This window comes from Sciurus vulgaris (genome assembly GCF_902686455.1).
Source record: "Sciurus vulgaris genome assembly, chromosome: X".
Taxonomy (NCBI): domain Eukaryota; kingdom Metazoa; phylum Chordata; class Mammalia; order Rodentia; family Sciuridae; genus Sciurus; species Sciurus vulgaris.
Window position 1 is genome coordinate 27,959,441 of NC_136471.1, and position 12,748 is coordinate 27,972,188.

The following is a 12,748-nucleotide window of genomic DNA, read 5'->3' on the forward strand; positions in this document are numbered from 1 at the left end:
TTATAAAACGTACAGAGTTCATTGGAAAGGAACATTTGTTAAAAGACCATTAAGGGACTGCCATTCTTAATCAACTGAAAAAGCATTACTCCTGGGATATCTAAATAGGCATACACATTCTGCCCAGCTATTGGACTTCAGTGAAATGAAAATAATGAGAGCCATATTCCCTGAGAGAGCTTGATAGTCTCCATCTCTACTTACTGAGTTTATAAATGTATATGTATATATGCATATATATGTATACATGTATGTATATGTGTGTGTGTGTGTGTGTGTGTGTGTGTGTGTGTGTGTGTGTACTGGGGATTGAATTCCAGGGCATTCAAACCACTGAACCACATCCTCCAGCCTTTTTAAAATTTTTTTTACTTTGAGACAGGGTTTCACTAAGTTGCTTAGGGCATCACTAAGTTGCTGCAGCTCACCTTGAACTTGTGATCTTCTTGCTCAGCCTTCCAAACCACTGGAGAATGTATATTTGTATATGTTTTAGAAGAATAAATTTAACTTGTTTGAGGTTATATTACATGTACTTTAACTAACAATGCTCATTGTATGTATGTGTTCTGATATGAGAAATTTTGCTTTTATTACTTTCTAGTCACTTCCTGTTTCTTGGCAGCAATTTCTTCAAATGGGTTAGAGCACTGAGATAACAGAATTGTGAATCCAATCCTTATGTGTATGAGTTTTCTATCATTCTTTCACTCTTTAGCCTTCCTCCTACAGCTCATGTAAGGCTTCAGGGATTTTTGTAATCTCTCTTTCCTCTGCCCAGAAGGTTCTACCATTAGATATTCATAATAAATTCACATCATTTCAATCTTGGTTCAAATATCACCTCCTCTGAGAGGCCGTTGCTCATCACCTTTACCTGTTTTTTCTTCATAGCACTTATAACTATCTGAAAATATCTAATTTATTTCTATGTTTCCATAGCATTTATATCCTATTTCATAATTTATATTTTATCATATTTTTTCTTTGCCAGTCTTAAACCATTACCCTCTCATATAAGTTCTGGGAGGTAAAGATTTTTCATTGTAGGCACTGTTATAAACAAAAATAAAATAGTTCATGGCACAAAGAAGGTCCTCAAAATATTTGTTATATGAATATAAAATATCACCCTGTTTTTTCATTACCCTTAATTCTAGCCACTTAGCTCATAATGCTTATACTTGGAATTGAGGGACTCACCTAACTAGTGCAGCTGTGAATGTTGATGTGCTAAAATCTAAGGATTCATGTCCATATTCTCTATGCATATATATATGTTCTACCCAAAGCTGAAATATAGCCAGTGTGTACTAATGAAGCAATCTTGGTTATTTATATCTGATAATACCTTTTGGTTGGCCTGTACCTACTCTGTCTTGACAATTAATTATTTTTATATTATATTTCCTGTATTCCCCTGTATAAAGTATGGAAAATACATTCCCAGTGTGCTTGGCATATGCTTTGAATATATGTGTTAAATAAATCAATAAATAATCCCCATAGGAGAAGTACTAGCATATCTTTTTAGTTGTCCATTGATATACCCACAGGTCAACATAATTTTAATTATTTTCTTAGTATGAAAAATCTACTATTTATTTCTAATAAAACTGAAACACTGGAGTTGTTTAGTAACCACAGTCTACCCTGCATATAAATGCACTTTTGTCTTTCTTTCACAACTCAACAATACAGAAGTTCAATTTGGCAGAGAGAAAAGGCCAATAGCCTTGCCATGGTACTCTAGATCTATAACAAATAATTAACTTTCATTATATATTCAAATACACATTCCACATAGTTTGTTCCCCAGGAAAATATATTAAATTTAAAGAATTATAAAGCCTCACTGCTCTTAGAGAGTATTCAGTAAATGTGTCTGTACCTCTGTACCTGCCTTGATTGGCTGCAAGCAGACTCTTTAATTTGATGGTGAAAAACTAATGCTTACCTTATGTATTTGAAAGTGAATCTCTTACCACATGAATTTTTCTAACACTTTCTAGTACCCTCAGGAAACTGGCTTAACTTAAATAAATTTTGTAAAATAGGTCTTCAAAATGAGAGCCACAGTTGCCTTTTGTTACATATGGTTCATCTAATTTCATAAAAAAGCAATTTAACCAAGAAAATTGAACACATTTTCAATATGATTAGTAATATCCATAATATTCAAATTATTGGGGGCCACAGAAAATACCAAATTTTCTGTAATACTGATAGACACCTTTAACTGGAACAAGTATGTTAAACCAAACTTTGAGTGCTTTGGCAAGGAAATTTCAATTATGTCACTAATACAGCTTTATTAACATGCCATACTATTCTTTACTCAGAACCACTGTCATTTGGTTTTAGTTGTTTCCAGTAATTGCAAGAGAAATTCATCAGACAGTACTGGCCTTAATCCAAAGAAAAGGATAGAAACCAATTAAATGCTTAAAAGTTTTAAGGACAAATTAAAAAGTAGGTGCAATCTGTTTAGCTCCAACTAAAAGTAGATGAATGATTTTTAAATAGTTTATCTGCTTAGCTGCTCAGTTATCGGTCACTAGTTCATATACTACATGATTATTAGACATACAAATGAGCCCTTTCAGACTGCCTGAGAACATCAAGAAAAATATAAGATGGCTTAAAAGTGGATTCACTTTTTTTGCCTTTTGGTAGCATATAGTTGATATTGAAAAATATAATGAGAAAAAAGACAAGAGAATTCTCTAGCTTCTGCCCCAGGCACTATTCTCTCCTAATATTCTCTCCCTTAAATTACCTCATTCACTCTCACAACTTAAACCATTGCCTCTGTCCATATATGACATTGTAGTCTTGTTCTAGTTTAAATATTTCCCCAGAACTTCAACCCTTGTGTAGTTCATATAGCTATGTACGTATTCCACCCGTCCCTAGAGTCCAACATCCCCAAAGTTCAATTCATTACATTCTTCTAATCCCCTCAAAACATGTTCAACTAGTCATCATTCAATAAAACATACCAACTATTCATAGGCTAAGTGAAGCATTCCCTAAATTTATTAACAATCTCACCATTCTTTCAGTTACTGTAGTTGAAAACCTCAATCATTTTGAATTACAAATTCACCCTCACATTTTTTGTGCTTTTTCCTAGTATACCTACATACCTGTATAGAATATGTACAAACACACACCATGAACACAAATAGAGCCTGTTGCCAAATTCTAAGTTGCCTTACACAGTTTCTTCTTAAGGAATTGCCTTCCTTGCTTTCTCATTCTAAGTAGTTGAGACATTCTTTGGACACTACCTTAACTGAGACACTAATTATTTCTCATCTATATTATTGCCATGCCATCTGAATTGTATGTTTCCTTGACATATCTTTAGACCTCCTGTGCATCCTTCTCCACGCTATTACTGGGTTTATCTTTCTATGGAAGTTATTCTGATGGTATCTATTTGCCTAAAACTCTCATTTTCTCCTCATTGCTAACTTATTACTCTTCTTAAAGAAAACTCTGATGATCATTCATCTGCTCAGAATATAGCAATAGTTGCTTTTTAACTTAAGTTATTGAATCCAAATATCCAAGTGTGGCACTCATTGTCTTTCTACAATATGGCCCTAATCTACCTTACTGGCTTTACCTTCCACTACGACCTACACATACCTAAGCTCTAATGAACCCCAGAAACTTATTGTTTTAGTCAAAATTTTCACTGCTATAACCAAAAGACCTGACAAGAACAATTACAGGAGGAAAGGTTTATTTGGGAGCTCACAGTTCATACATGATTTCAGTTCACAGAGATTTCATTTCATACATGGTCAGCTCCATGGCTCTGGGTCCAATGTAAGGCAGAACATCATGGTAGAGGAGTGTGGTACAGGAAAGTGGCTGAGGACATGGTCACCAGGAAGTAGAGAGAGAGCTCTGCCCAACAAGGAAGGCATACATATACGCTAGGGACCTACCTCATCCAGCCACATCCTATCTGCCTACAGTTACCGTTCAATTAATCCCTGTCAGTGAATTAATGCACTGATTAGGTTAAAAATCTCATAACTCAATCATTTCACCTCTAAACTTTCCTTCATTGTCTCACATGTGAGCTTTTGGGGGACACCTCACATCTTTTGCCTCAAGTACATCCTGTACTAGACAAATTCATATTTGTTCAACCAGCCTCTTCTCCCCACTCAACTATTACCCATCAAAATTCTTCACATTCTTCAAAGTCCATCTCTAAAATTGTTTCATTCATAAAATCATCCTTGATCAGCCCATCCAAATTTATCCTATCATTCCTTTAAACTGTTTCCTTTCTAATGAAATTTTCTTTTTCTCCAGATGCAAATATCACATATTCATTGTAAAATACACAGAAAAAAACAGAAACCATAAAGAGGGAATTAAAAATCCTCTGTAAGATCCCTGTACTATATCCTCCTCGTATATTCTCTCTCCAGAAATGAGCACACACACACAAAACACACATTTCAGATCATACTATTCATCTTTTTAGGAACCTAATATTTTACATTTGATGCATCATGAATATTTCTCATTTCATTGCTTGATCTTCTGCAACGTGATTTCAATAGCCACAGTCTTTTATTATTTACTATATTTAGTTATTTGATGAATCCTCACTTAGTGAATATTTAGATTTATCAGAACATTTTAGTATTATTTTCAAATATTACAATGGGTAGTCATAGTTTGATGCATTCATAGTTAATTCATAGACATTGAATTATTGGCTCAAATGGTAAGTCAAATTTTAAGGGTTTTGTTTATTTGTTTTTTGGGAAATGGTGCCACATTGCCCTCCATAAAGATCACTGTATTTTATATTTTCACCAAGATTGTATAAGTGTGCCCATTTCCCTGCATATATTTTTTAATCTTCTTATGTAAATCTGAACCTCTTCTGTCAATTCTTCCACATAATATTAAGGTTATTTTATACTTGCAATACTACCAAACATCATGCCAATTGACATCTAGACCTTAACAAGTGTAGCAGCTATCATAGGGCCTTATGCACAGGATGCATTCAGGAAATATTTTCTGAATTGAATTGAATTGAATCACAACCATAGGGAAGATTTCCCGTGTTCTCATTATAGTCTATCCACATTACTCACAGTAGATTCCTTGTGAAAACTAGAGTTATATAACTAAGTAAATGGAAAGGGAAGGGGTCACGGTACTGAGGAGCTGAGTTCAATCCCACTATTACTGCTTAACTAATCCTCCCATTTCTTTATTTTTAATATGTTTTTTAGTTGTCAGTGGATCTTTCATTTATTTTCATTTATTTGTGGTGCTGAGACTTGAACCCAGGGCCCTCATACTTGCCAGGCAAGCACTCTACTGCTGAGCCACAACTCCAGCTCCTAAATCCTTCTCTTTCTAATCCTATTGCTTGGATAGCTTTAGCTTCAGAGCTTTAACAGCAGCTACTTGGAAAAGTAGCGACATGTATGGTGTAGGTGTGTACTCCTAGTTGCTTGACCTAGTTAGAAGACAACTTGTTATGGTGTTTTTAGGTGCAAAAGGATAGCAGGTTTTGGAGACCTTGTCAGTGAGTTGGAATAAGTTAATATATGACTCGTTTTCTTGCAGCAGTACATTTGTTTGGCCTGACTTGGCAATTGCAACCAGTTGAAGGACAGCTCTATGAAAATGGAATTAGCAAAGGGAACAGAGGGACCGAATCCATGGACACTACTTACTCTCCAATTGGAGGAAAAGTTTCTGACAAATCAGAGAAAAAAGGTACAGTTATCAAAATAATTGATTATTGATTACTTTTCTTCTAAATTGGTCATTAAGACCATATGTGGATGGTTTCACTTCACATAACATTTCATGATCACTTGAAAGAAGTACTCTATGTGAACTGAATAAATACATGTAAATGTATTGTGAAAACAAATTTTTCTTTTCTCCAGTGCCTTGAGTATAAACCAATTAAACTTTTCAAATACGTTGGCAATTTTGAAAATAGATAAATATTTACTGAATGGAACTTTCAATACAATGGAAATTACATTTCACATATAGCTACCCTGAAGCAACATGGGATTTTGATTAAGTTCTCTGTGTTGAAGCTCAACATTTATATATAACAATTTACAAAGGTATACAGAAATTTCTTCTGTTTGCAGTAAAAAAAAAGGCTTTTTTTTCCTGCTTACTATAAGAGTGAATGTTTATGTGAAAATAAGAGAACATGACTTTTTCTAGCTGGAGACCTTGAATCTTTTCTAGTTGGGGAAATGTTAGAGAAAAAGAAAGGAGAAAGAAGAGAGAGAGAAAGAGGAGATATGGGAGACAGAGAGGAGAGATTAGAGTGAGAAGGAGAGAGAATCACTTTGAGTCCTGATTTGGTAACTTTAACCAACATGGACTTGAACTATCTGACTTATTTAAAATAAATATCATAATACAGCACTCCCAACTTCTCATTCACATTGAATGGTCTTAATTTTAATATACAAGCATTAAAAACAGATGGGTGTTTGTATTATGACTGCTCTTGAAATAGTATTCAGTACGAAGGACCCAAGCTATGTAAAATATCAGAAAGCCAATTTGAAACATAGAAATTGAGAACATGTAGCCAGTACTATCATAGGTATTTTTAGGAGATCAAAAATAAACAAATAAATATATGAGTGATCCAAACCTTACACTCAGGAAGCTCATGATTTTATAGGGGTAATAGGACAATTTTGTTTTGGTTCATTACTTCCACATAAGATATGTTGGTTTTTGGTTGCTTCAGCTAGTACTCTTCATGTGTGTGTTAATTCCTTTTGGAGGGTTCTTTGTAGGTTTCGTTTTTTCTTTGCTTCTGAAATAGGCCACTTTGTTGTGGTCCATGCTTCAATAAAAAAAAAAAAATACTTACGGTTCAGGAAGAGCTAATAGCTTTGTTCTAGTTTTCAGTTAATGATACAGGTTGCTTTACATCTTATTTGAAAATATTCGTTTCTTGGCTAGACTGATCTTCCTCAGCAGTTTCATTGTTACTGTTGAGAGGAGTTGAGGGGATTCAGAGGTGATAGTAGAAGGTTTCTGAGTATGCTCAGATTTTTCTTCCTAACTTCCATTACCTGCTTTTTCTCATTTCCTTTCTCTCTTATTATGTTATCCCTCTATATCTGAAGGAATATATATCTGCCTAGGATTTCTTATCATTCACATTGAGAATCAAAAACATCTGAAGAAAATGAAAAATGTAAGTTAGGAGTATGTTATCACACAGGTATCATCAGGGTATATTTAATTTTGTATTCTAACTCAGATCTCATATGATACCTTTCTATAAAGTAGGTTGATGATGATGGCCAAAATTTAACAACTATCAGGTTTCAAGAATTGTTATAGACACTACCTGGATTATATCATGAAAGTAATATTATGATTGCAGTTTTCCAAATGAGAAACAAAAGCACAGAGAGGGTAAGTAATTTGCCCCAGATCACAGAGCTAGAAGCTGGTGAACTGATTATGGAGGCCTTAACTTAACTTCTACGCTACAATTAACCCTGGAACACCAGGTGTTTGATATATTAGGGTCCTTTACATACCCATTAATATTTGAAGATGTAACGCAATTTGAAAGAACTCACAGATCAAATGTGTAGCATATAAATAGCAAAAAACAAAATTAAGAAAAAAATTATGTATGTTATGAATGCAGAAAATATATGTAGATAAGAGCTTATTTATAATTTACTATCATAAAATATGTAAAGAACTTTTAAAAGTTAAAATTTATCAAAACATGCTCACAAATGCTTATAGATCATAGGTGGCATTATCATTGTCAAGAATAATGTAAACATGAAGCTGCAGTATTAAATTGTAATTACATAAAATTAACTGTAGTGCATACAGTAGTAGTGTAATAACTTTGTTGCCACCTCTTGTACCTATTGTAGTGAGCTCAGGTATGAGAATGTCTGCTTCAAACACCATGTGACACTGATCATCTCAATGTCAGCAGTTTCTCCAGTAAATTGTGTAGCACAGTAAAAAGTGATCTCTTACAATTCTTGAATATTTTCACCATTTATAATACATATACCATACAAAGTATGGGCCAATCATTGATTATGTTATTGGTAAGTCTTCTTATCAATGGCAGGCTACTAGCAGTTAAGATTTGTGGGGGGGGGGGTCATAAGTTTTACATGAATTTTTTTCCCATGTAGGGATCAGTGCCCCTAACCTCCAAATGGTTCAAGGGTCAACTGTATACTGAATCTACACATGAAATGTATATGAAGACCACAAAAATTTTCTACACAATAAAACAAAACCCTAGAGTCTATTCACAATAGAATTTAGAGAAATCCTATTCACCTATATTTTTAAAGTGTTGTGACAAATTTTATAAATTAAAAATAAGTTGTCTTCTACTCAATTATAACACACAGGGCAAAACAATTTCACTTTAATATTTTATGAAAAATCATTATAGGTTAATACCATATAAACCAAGTATCAGCTTAAACTGACTTTTTATGAAGCCTGGACAAAAGCTTAACTATAAATGCACATCATAGTTCTACTATACTTGGTCTTTACTGCTTATTACTTATCAAATAAAAACAGAGCTCTGTTTTTGATAATGCCATGTGTATAGTAAAGCAAATCTTGCAGAAGACGTAATACAGTATACAGATATTTCCAAATGATCAGCTGAATCCTTTTATAATTTTCTAGTTAGCACACACCCTGTAAATATAGTTCTAGGTTGTCTTGATGCTTTATGCCCTAAATTCTGAAACTGAAAACCACATCTTTTTTTAACATTATTTTCTTTACTCTCCTGGAAGACTGGGCGTTGTAGCATTATGGTTAAAAGCCTGGACTCTCAAGTCAGGTAGACATGGTTTTGAATACTGACTGTGTCATTTACTGACTCTCCAACCTTAATAATTGATACTACCTTGCTGAACTGGTGTCCTTATCTGTAATATAAGGATGATAATAATAGTACTTGTCTCATACGGTTGTAGGGAGGACTAAATGAGACAATGGCTGTAAAGCATATATCACAATTCCTGGCACAGTGTTTAATTTCACAATTAATATTATTGCACCAAAAAATTACCTTGAGTTTTTAAAATATTCATTTACATTCTATTAGGACCTACAACTCTGTTAACAACTTTTCTATATTTATCATGACCTTCTTGTGAAATTATGTTTTCTTTCCTTAAAATTTGGGCTATTTTTATTTACCAATTTAACATCTATTCTTTTTAAATTATTGCCATCATCAGATGATGGATAAGTAAAATGGCACTTTAAAAAATCAAATTCGACTAAAAGTGGTTCTTCATGAACATTTATTATATGAATATGTCTATCAGTAGGAAACAGATTATTTTCTCACCTCTTAATTTTCTTAATGAAAGGAAAAAAGGGGCGTTTGGTTAGAGACATGTCACACCCTCACACTGGCATATGCCAAAATAAAAATTTTAAACAAACCTAACTTGTCATTGTTCAATAAACACATATAGAATTGAAGGCATCATACTAATAAAATCCCTAACTATCTTTGAAGCTTACAAACTAGTCACAACTCTTTCTGTTTAACTAGGAAACATTATATAGCAGGTACTTGAAACAGAGCAGGGAAGATAGGAACAAATAAGGCTTACTCATAAATCTGCATTGTGTAACATTCATAAATAATTGAAATAATTGCAAAATGGAATATCAACAAGTATAGCATATTAAAATCTTTTTTTTGTGTGTGGTGCTGGGGATTGAACCCAGGGCCTTATGAGGCAAGCACTCTACCAACTGAGTTACGTCCCCAGCCCTTAAAATCTTAATGATTATCGAGTCCAACATCCTTATTTAAAGTTGAAGGAAATTAATCCCAAAAAGGTCAAGATCATACAGAAAGAACTGGGACTAGAACTGCGGACACCTGGTTCCACATTTTATGTTTTTCGACTGTTGTTGTAATGATGTAACACGAACTAAATATATACATTTCTGAAGAAGTTCTCAATCAGGAAGTGTCAAAGACACAAACAGAACAAGTAAGGAAATTGATTTTTTCAGGCTAATGCAATACAGAGGTTTAGCTTAGTCTTTTATAAGGAGGAATATACAAGTTTCGTGTGGGATAATCCACAGGGGGACTGTTTTGTACTGAGGAGAAGTCTCCTTCAGTTAACTGTACAGGAAATGTTTATCTCTGTACTTAGTTTTGGGGTACAGTTTTAATCTCAGGTAATTATTTATGAGACAAATAATGGGAAATTAGAGAACCTGTGTCTGCATCTAAAACTGAGGACACCTGGTTCCACATCTTGTTTTTCACCTGTTATTGTAATAGTGGAACACAAACTAAATATATCAATTGCAGAAGTCATGACAAAGAATGAATAGAGAACTTTATCTAATAAGTCATGTAGAGAAAGTATGTCATGTGTGTTTGGGGTTTTGTGTGTGTGTGTGTGTGTGTGTGTGTGTGTGTGTGTGTGTAGATTTTTTTTCCAGTAAACCATTTTTTCAGAAAACAAAAGAGTAGAGGGAATTTGGGGCCAATAGTGTTTTCCAGAAACATAGGGCCCACGTAGAGTCCAACATTTTCAGTAGCCATTTCAATGAGGATGAAATTCATTAAGTCCAAGGGTTCTAAATTCCTGCAGGTTGATGCAAAAATAGAACACCGAAAACTAAGAAGGCTGGTGGGGAGAGAGAACTGAAGGATACTAAAGGCAGATTTTGTCTGTTTTACAGTTTTGCAAAAGGCTGGCCTTGGCTGGGAGTGGCATTTCTTTGAAATTCATCCTACAAGATCTATCTCCACAAAGCTAAAGCAAAAACAAATGACACTTCCTGGTCAGTGTCTGCTGAATATATGACCATGTAAACAACACTCATTTGATTGATACGATACAATTTATAGCCTGTCGTGAAGATGCTTTAGCCAAGACCCGATAGTGACTATAGTTTCATCTCTCTATATTCCAGTTTCTCATCTGAAAAATAAGGGAGCTTGTCTTTCAACCCTCTCAGGGGCTGGAGAACAGGACCAATGTATCAGTGAATCCTTTTTTGCAAATTTGAAATTTTGAAAATTAGAAATTTAAATATAAAACAAATAAGAAGAGGGAAGGGTACACAGCTCTGTCAAACCTCACACTCCATTTTCCTTTCCTCTCTTTGCTCTCTGTTCTCTTAGCAGCTGCTAAGGCTTTGACAAACATGGGGTGATGCTCAGCTGGATGAGTTTATCTCTAAGGTCCTGTCCAGTTGTGCATGTCATGAGTCAGTGAATTCAAATTCTGCTGTTAAGGAAGAACAATTAGCCAATTCAAATAAAAATGGACTTATTTTACAAAAGGGATACACTCTGGAAAAGTGGGTGAAAAGTATGTTTGTAAACCACATTCACCATTTAAAGTACTTGCTGCGAATTCTGCCGTAATTCAAATAATCAATCCCCAGTTTTCTGCAGTGCAAGTTTGGATTTCTGACACGTATATAACAATAACAGAGGGCACTTAGAAACCATTTACAATTTCAAAATATTTTAGTGTATTTTACCACATAATGGTTTTATGCTGTGGCAGCTATTGTTACCCTGTTTTATAGTTGAAAATGAAACACAAGAAGTTAAGTAATTTGCCTTGCATATTCAACATAGTAAGTGCAAGTAGAGCCGAGATTGGGATCTAATTTTTCCTCATAGTTAGTTCATTACTCTTCTTTGGGTCCTTTCTTTCTTTTCCATAAAATCATTTTTTTCAAGGCCAATTGTTTAACAGCTATCTTGATTTCAGATCTCAAAGCATCCAGTTGAAATATGTATCCCTTCCCTAAGAGTACTTTGCAAATTTCAAATTTTATATCAAAGTCCTTTGTTCAGATGCTCTCTGTCCTTTTCCTCAAACTAAAAGATACATGTACACAAACAAACACACATGGTGCCATAGGGACTTTGAAATTTAACTGACAATGCAAAATATACATTTAACAACTACCTTTCCTTGTGGACCTGGTGGAAAGATAGCGCACGTGTGTGTGTGTGTGTGTGTGTGTGCGTGTGTGCGTGTGTGTGTGTGTGTGCCTTTTTCCCCTTTGTTTTGTCTAACCTGACGCACAGAGAGTTTGAAACAATTTATGCAATGATAGTTGTGATCTTTGAATAACAGGTTAAATTTTATATTTGCTTAGAATTTCACAGATATTTTTTCACAGACTCAATCAGCAGGTAAATATTCATTTTGTGGTATGAAACTAAAGAACTGCACGTACCCTACCTAGATAATCATTGTGCATTCAGATGGAACACAGTCCTGCAGCATAATGCTGTGGTTCTTCAGTATTGGTTCAAAGGACATGTGGATATTAAAATGCACTCAGCTGCCCTTTGAGTATAGTTGCAGTATCTTTTACTTAAAGGATATCATAGACCAGGACATTGTGGTAGAATTGGGAATAATTCATATAAGCACAGCAAACCACATGAATAAAATAGTAGTAATGCACTAACAAAGACAACATTGTTGGGAGCTTAACATTATTATTTTTAAAGATTGATGGCAAATTACAGTAAATGTTTCCTATAATGCTGTATAGATGTTTCTCTAACACAAGGTTTCAGAGGGCCCAGCTAGAGTGCTGCAGCTTGTTTTCAACTATATTAAATCACTTTATCAATATACTTCAGTTTTAACAAAAGCTTTTCTAAAGCATACTGGAGACC

At 34.3% G+C, this 12,748-nt stretch overlaps 1 protein-coding gene across 7 annotated transcripts in view; it reads left to right on the forward strand.

Moving 5' to 3' along the window:
• Positions 1 to 12,748, forward strand: part of TENM1 (teneurin transmembrane protein 1) — a 753,664-nt gene that overhangs the window by 495,878 nt on the left and 245,038 nt on the right. For 6 of the 7 annotated variants that reach the window (XM_079123316.1, XM_079123318.1, XM_079123315.1 and 3 more), the window contains one exon: positions 5,620 to 5,772. In XM_079123316.1, the coding sequence (XP_078979442.1) occupies positions 5,620 to 5,772 (153 nt within the window). The remainder of the gene's footprint in view (positions 1 to 5,619; positions 5,773 to 12,748) is intronic. The other variant, XM_079123321.1, reaches the window with a different exon arrangement.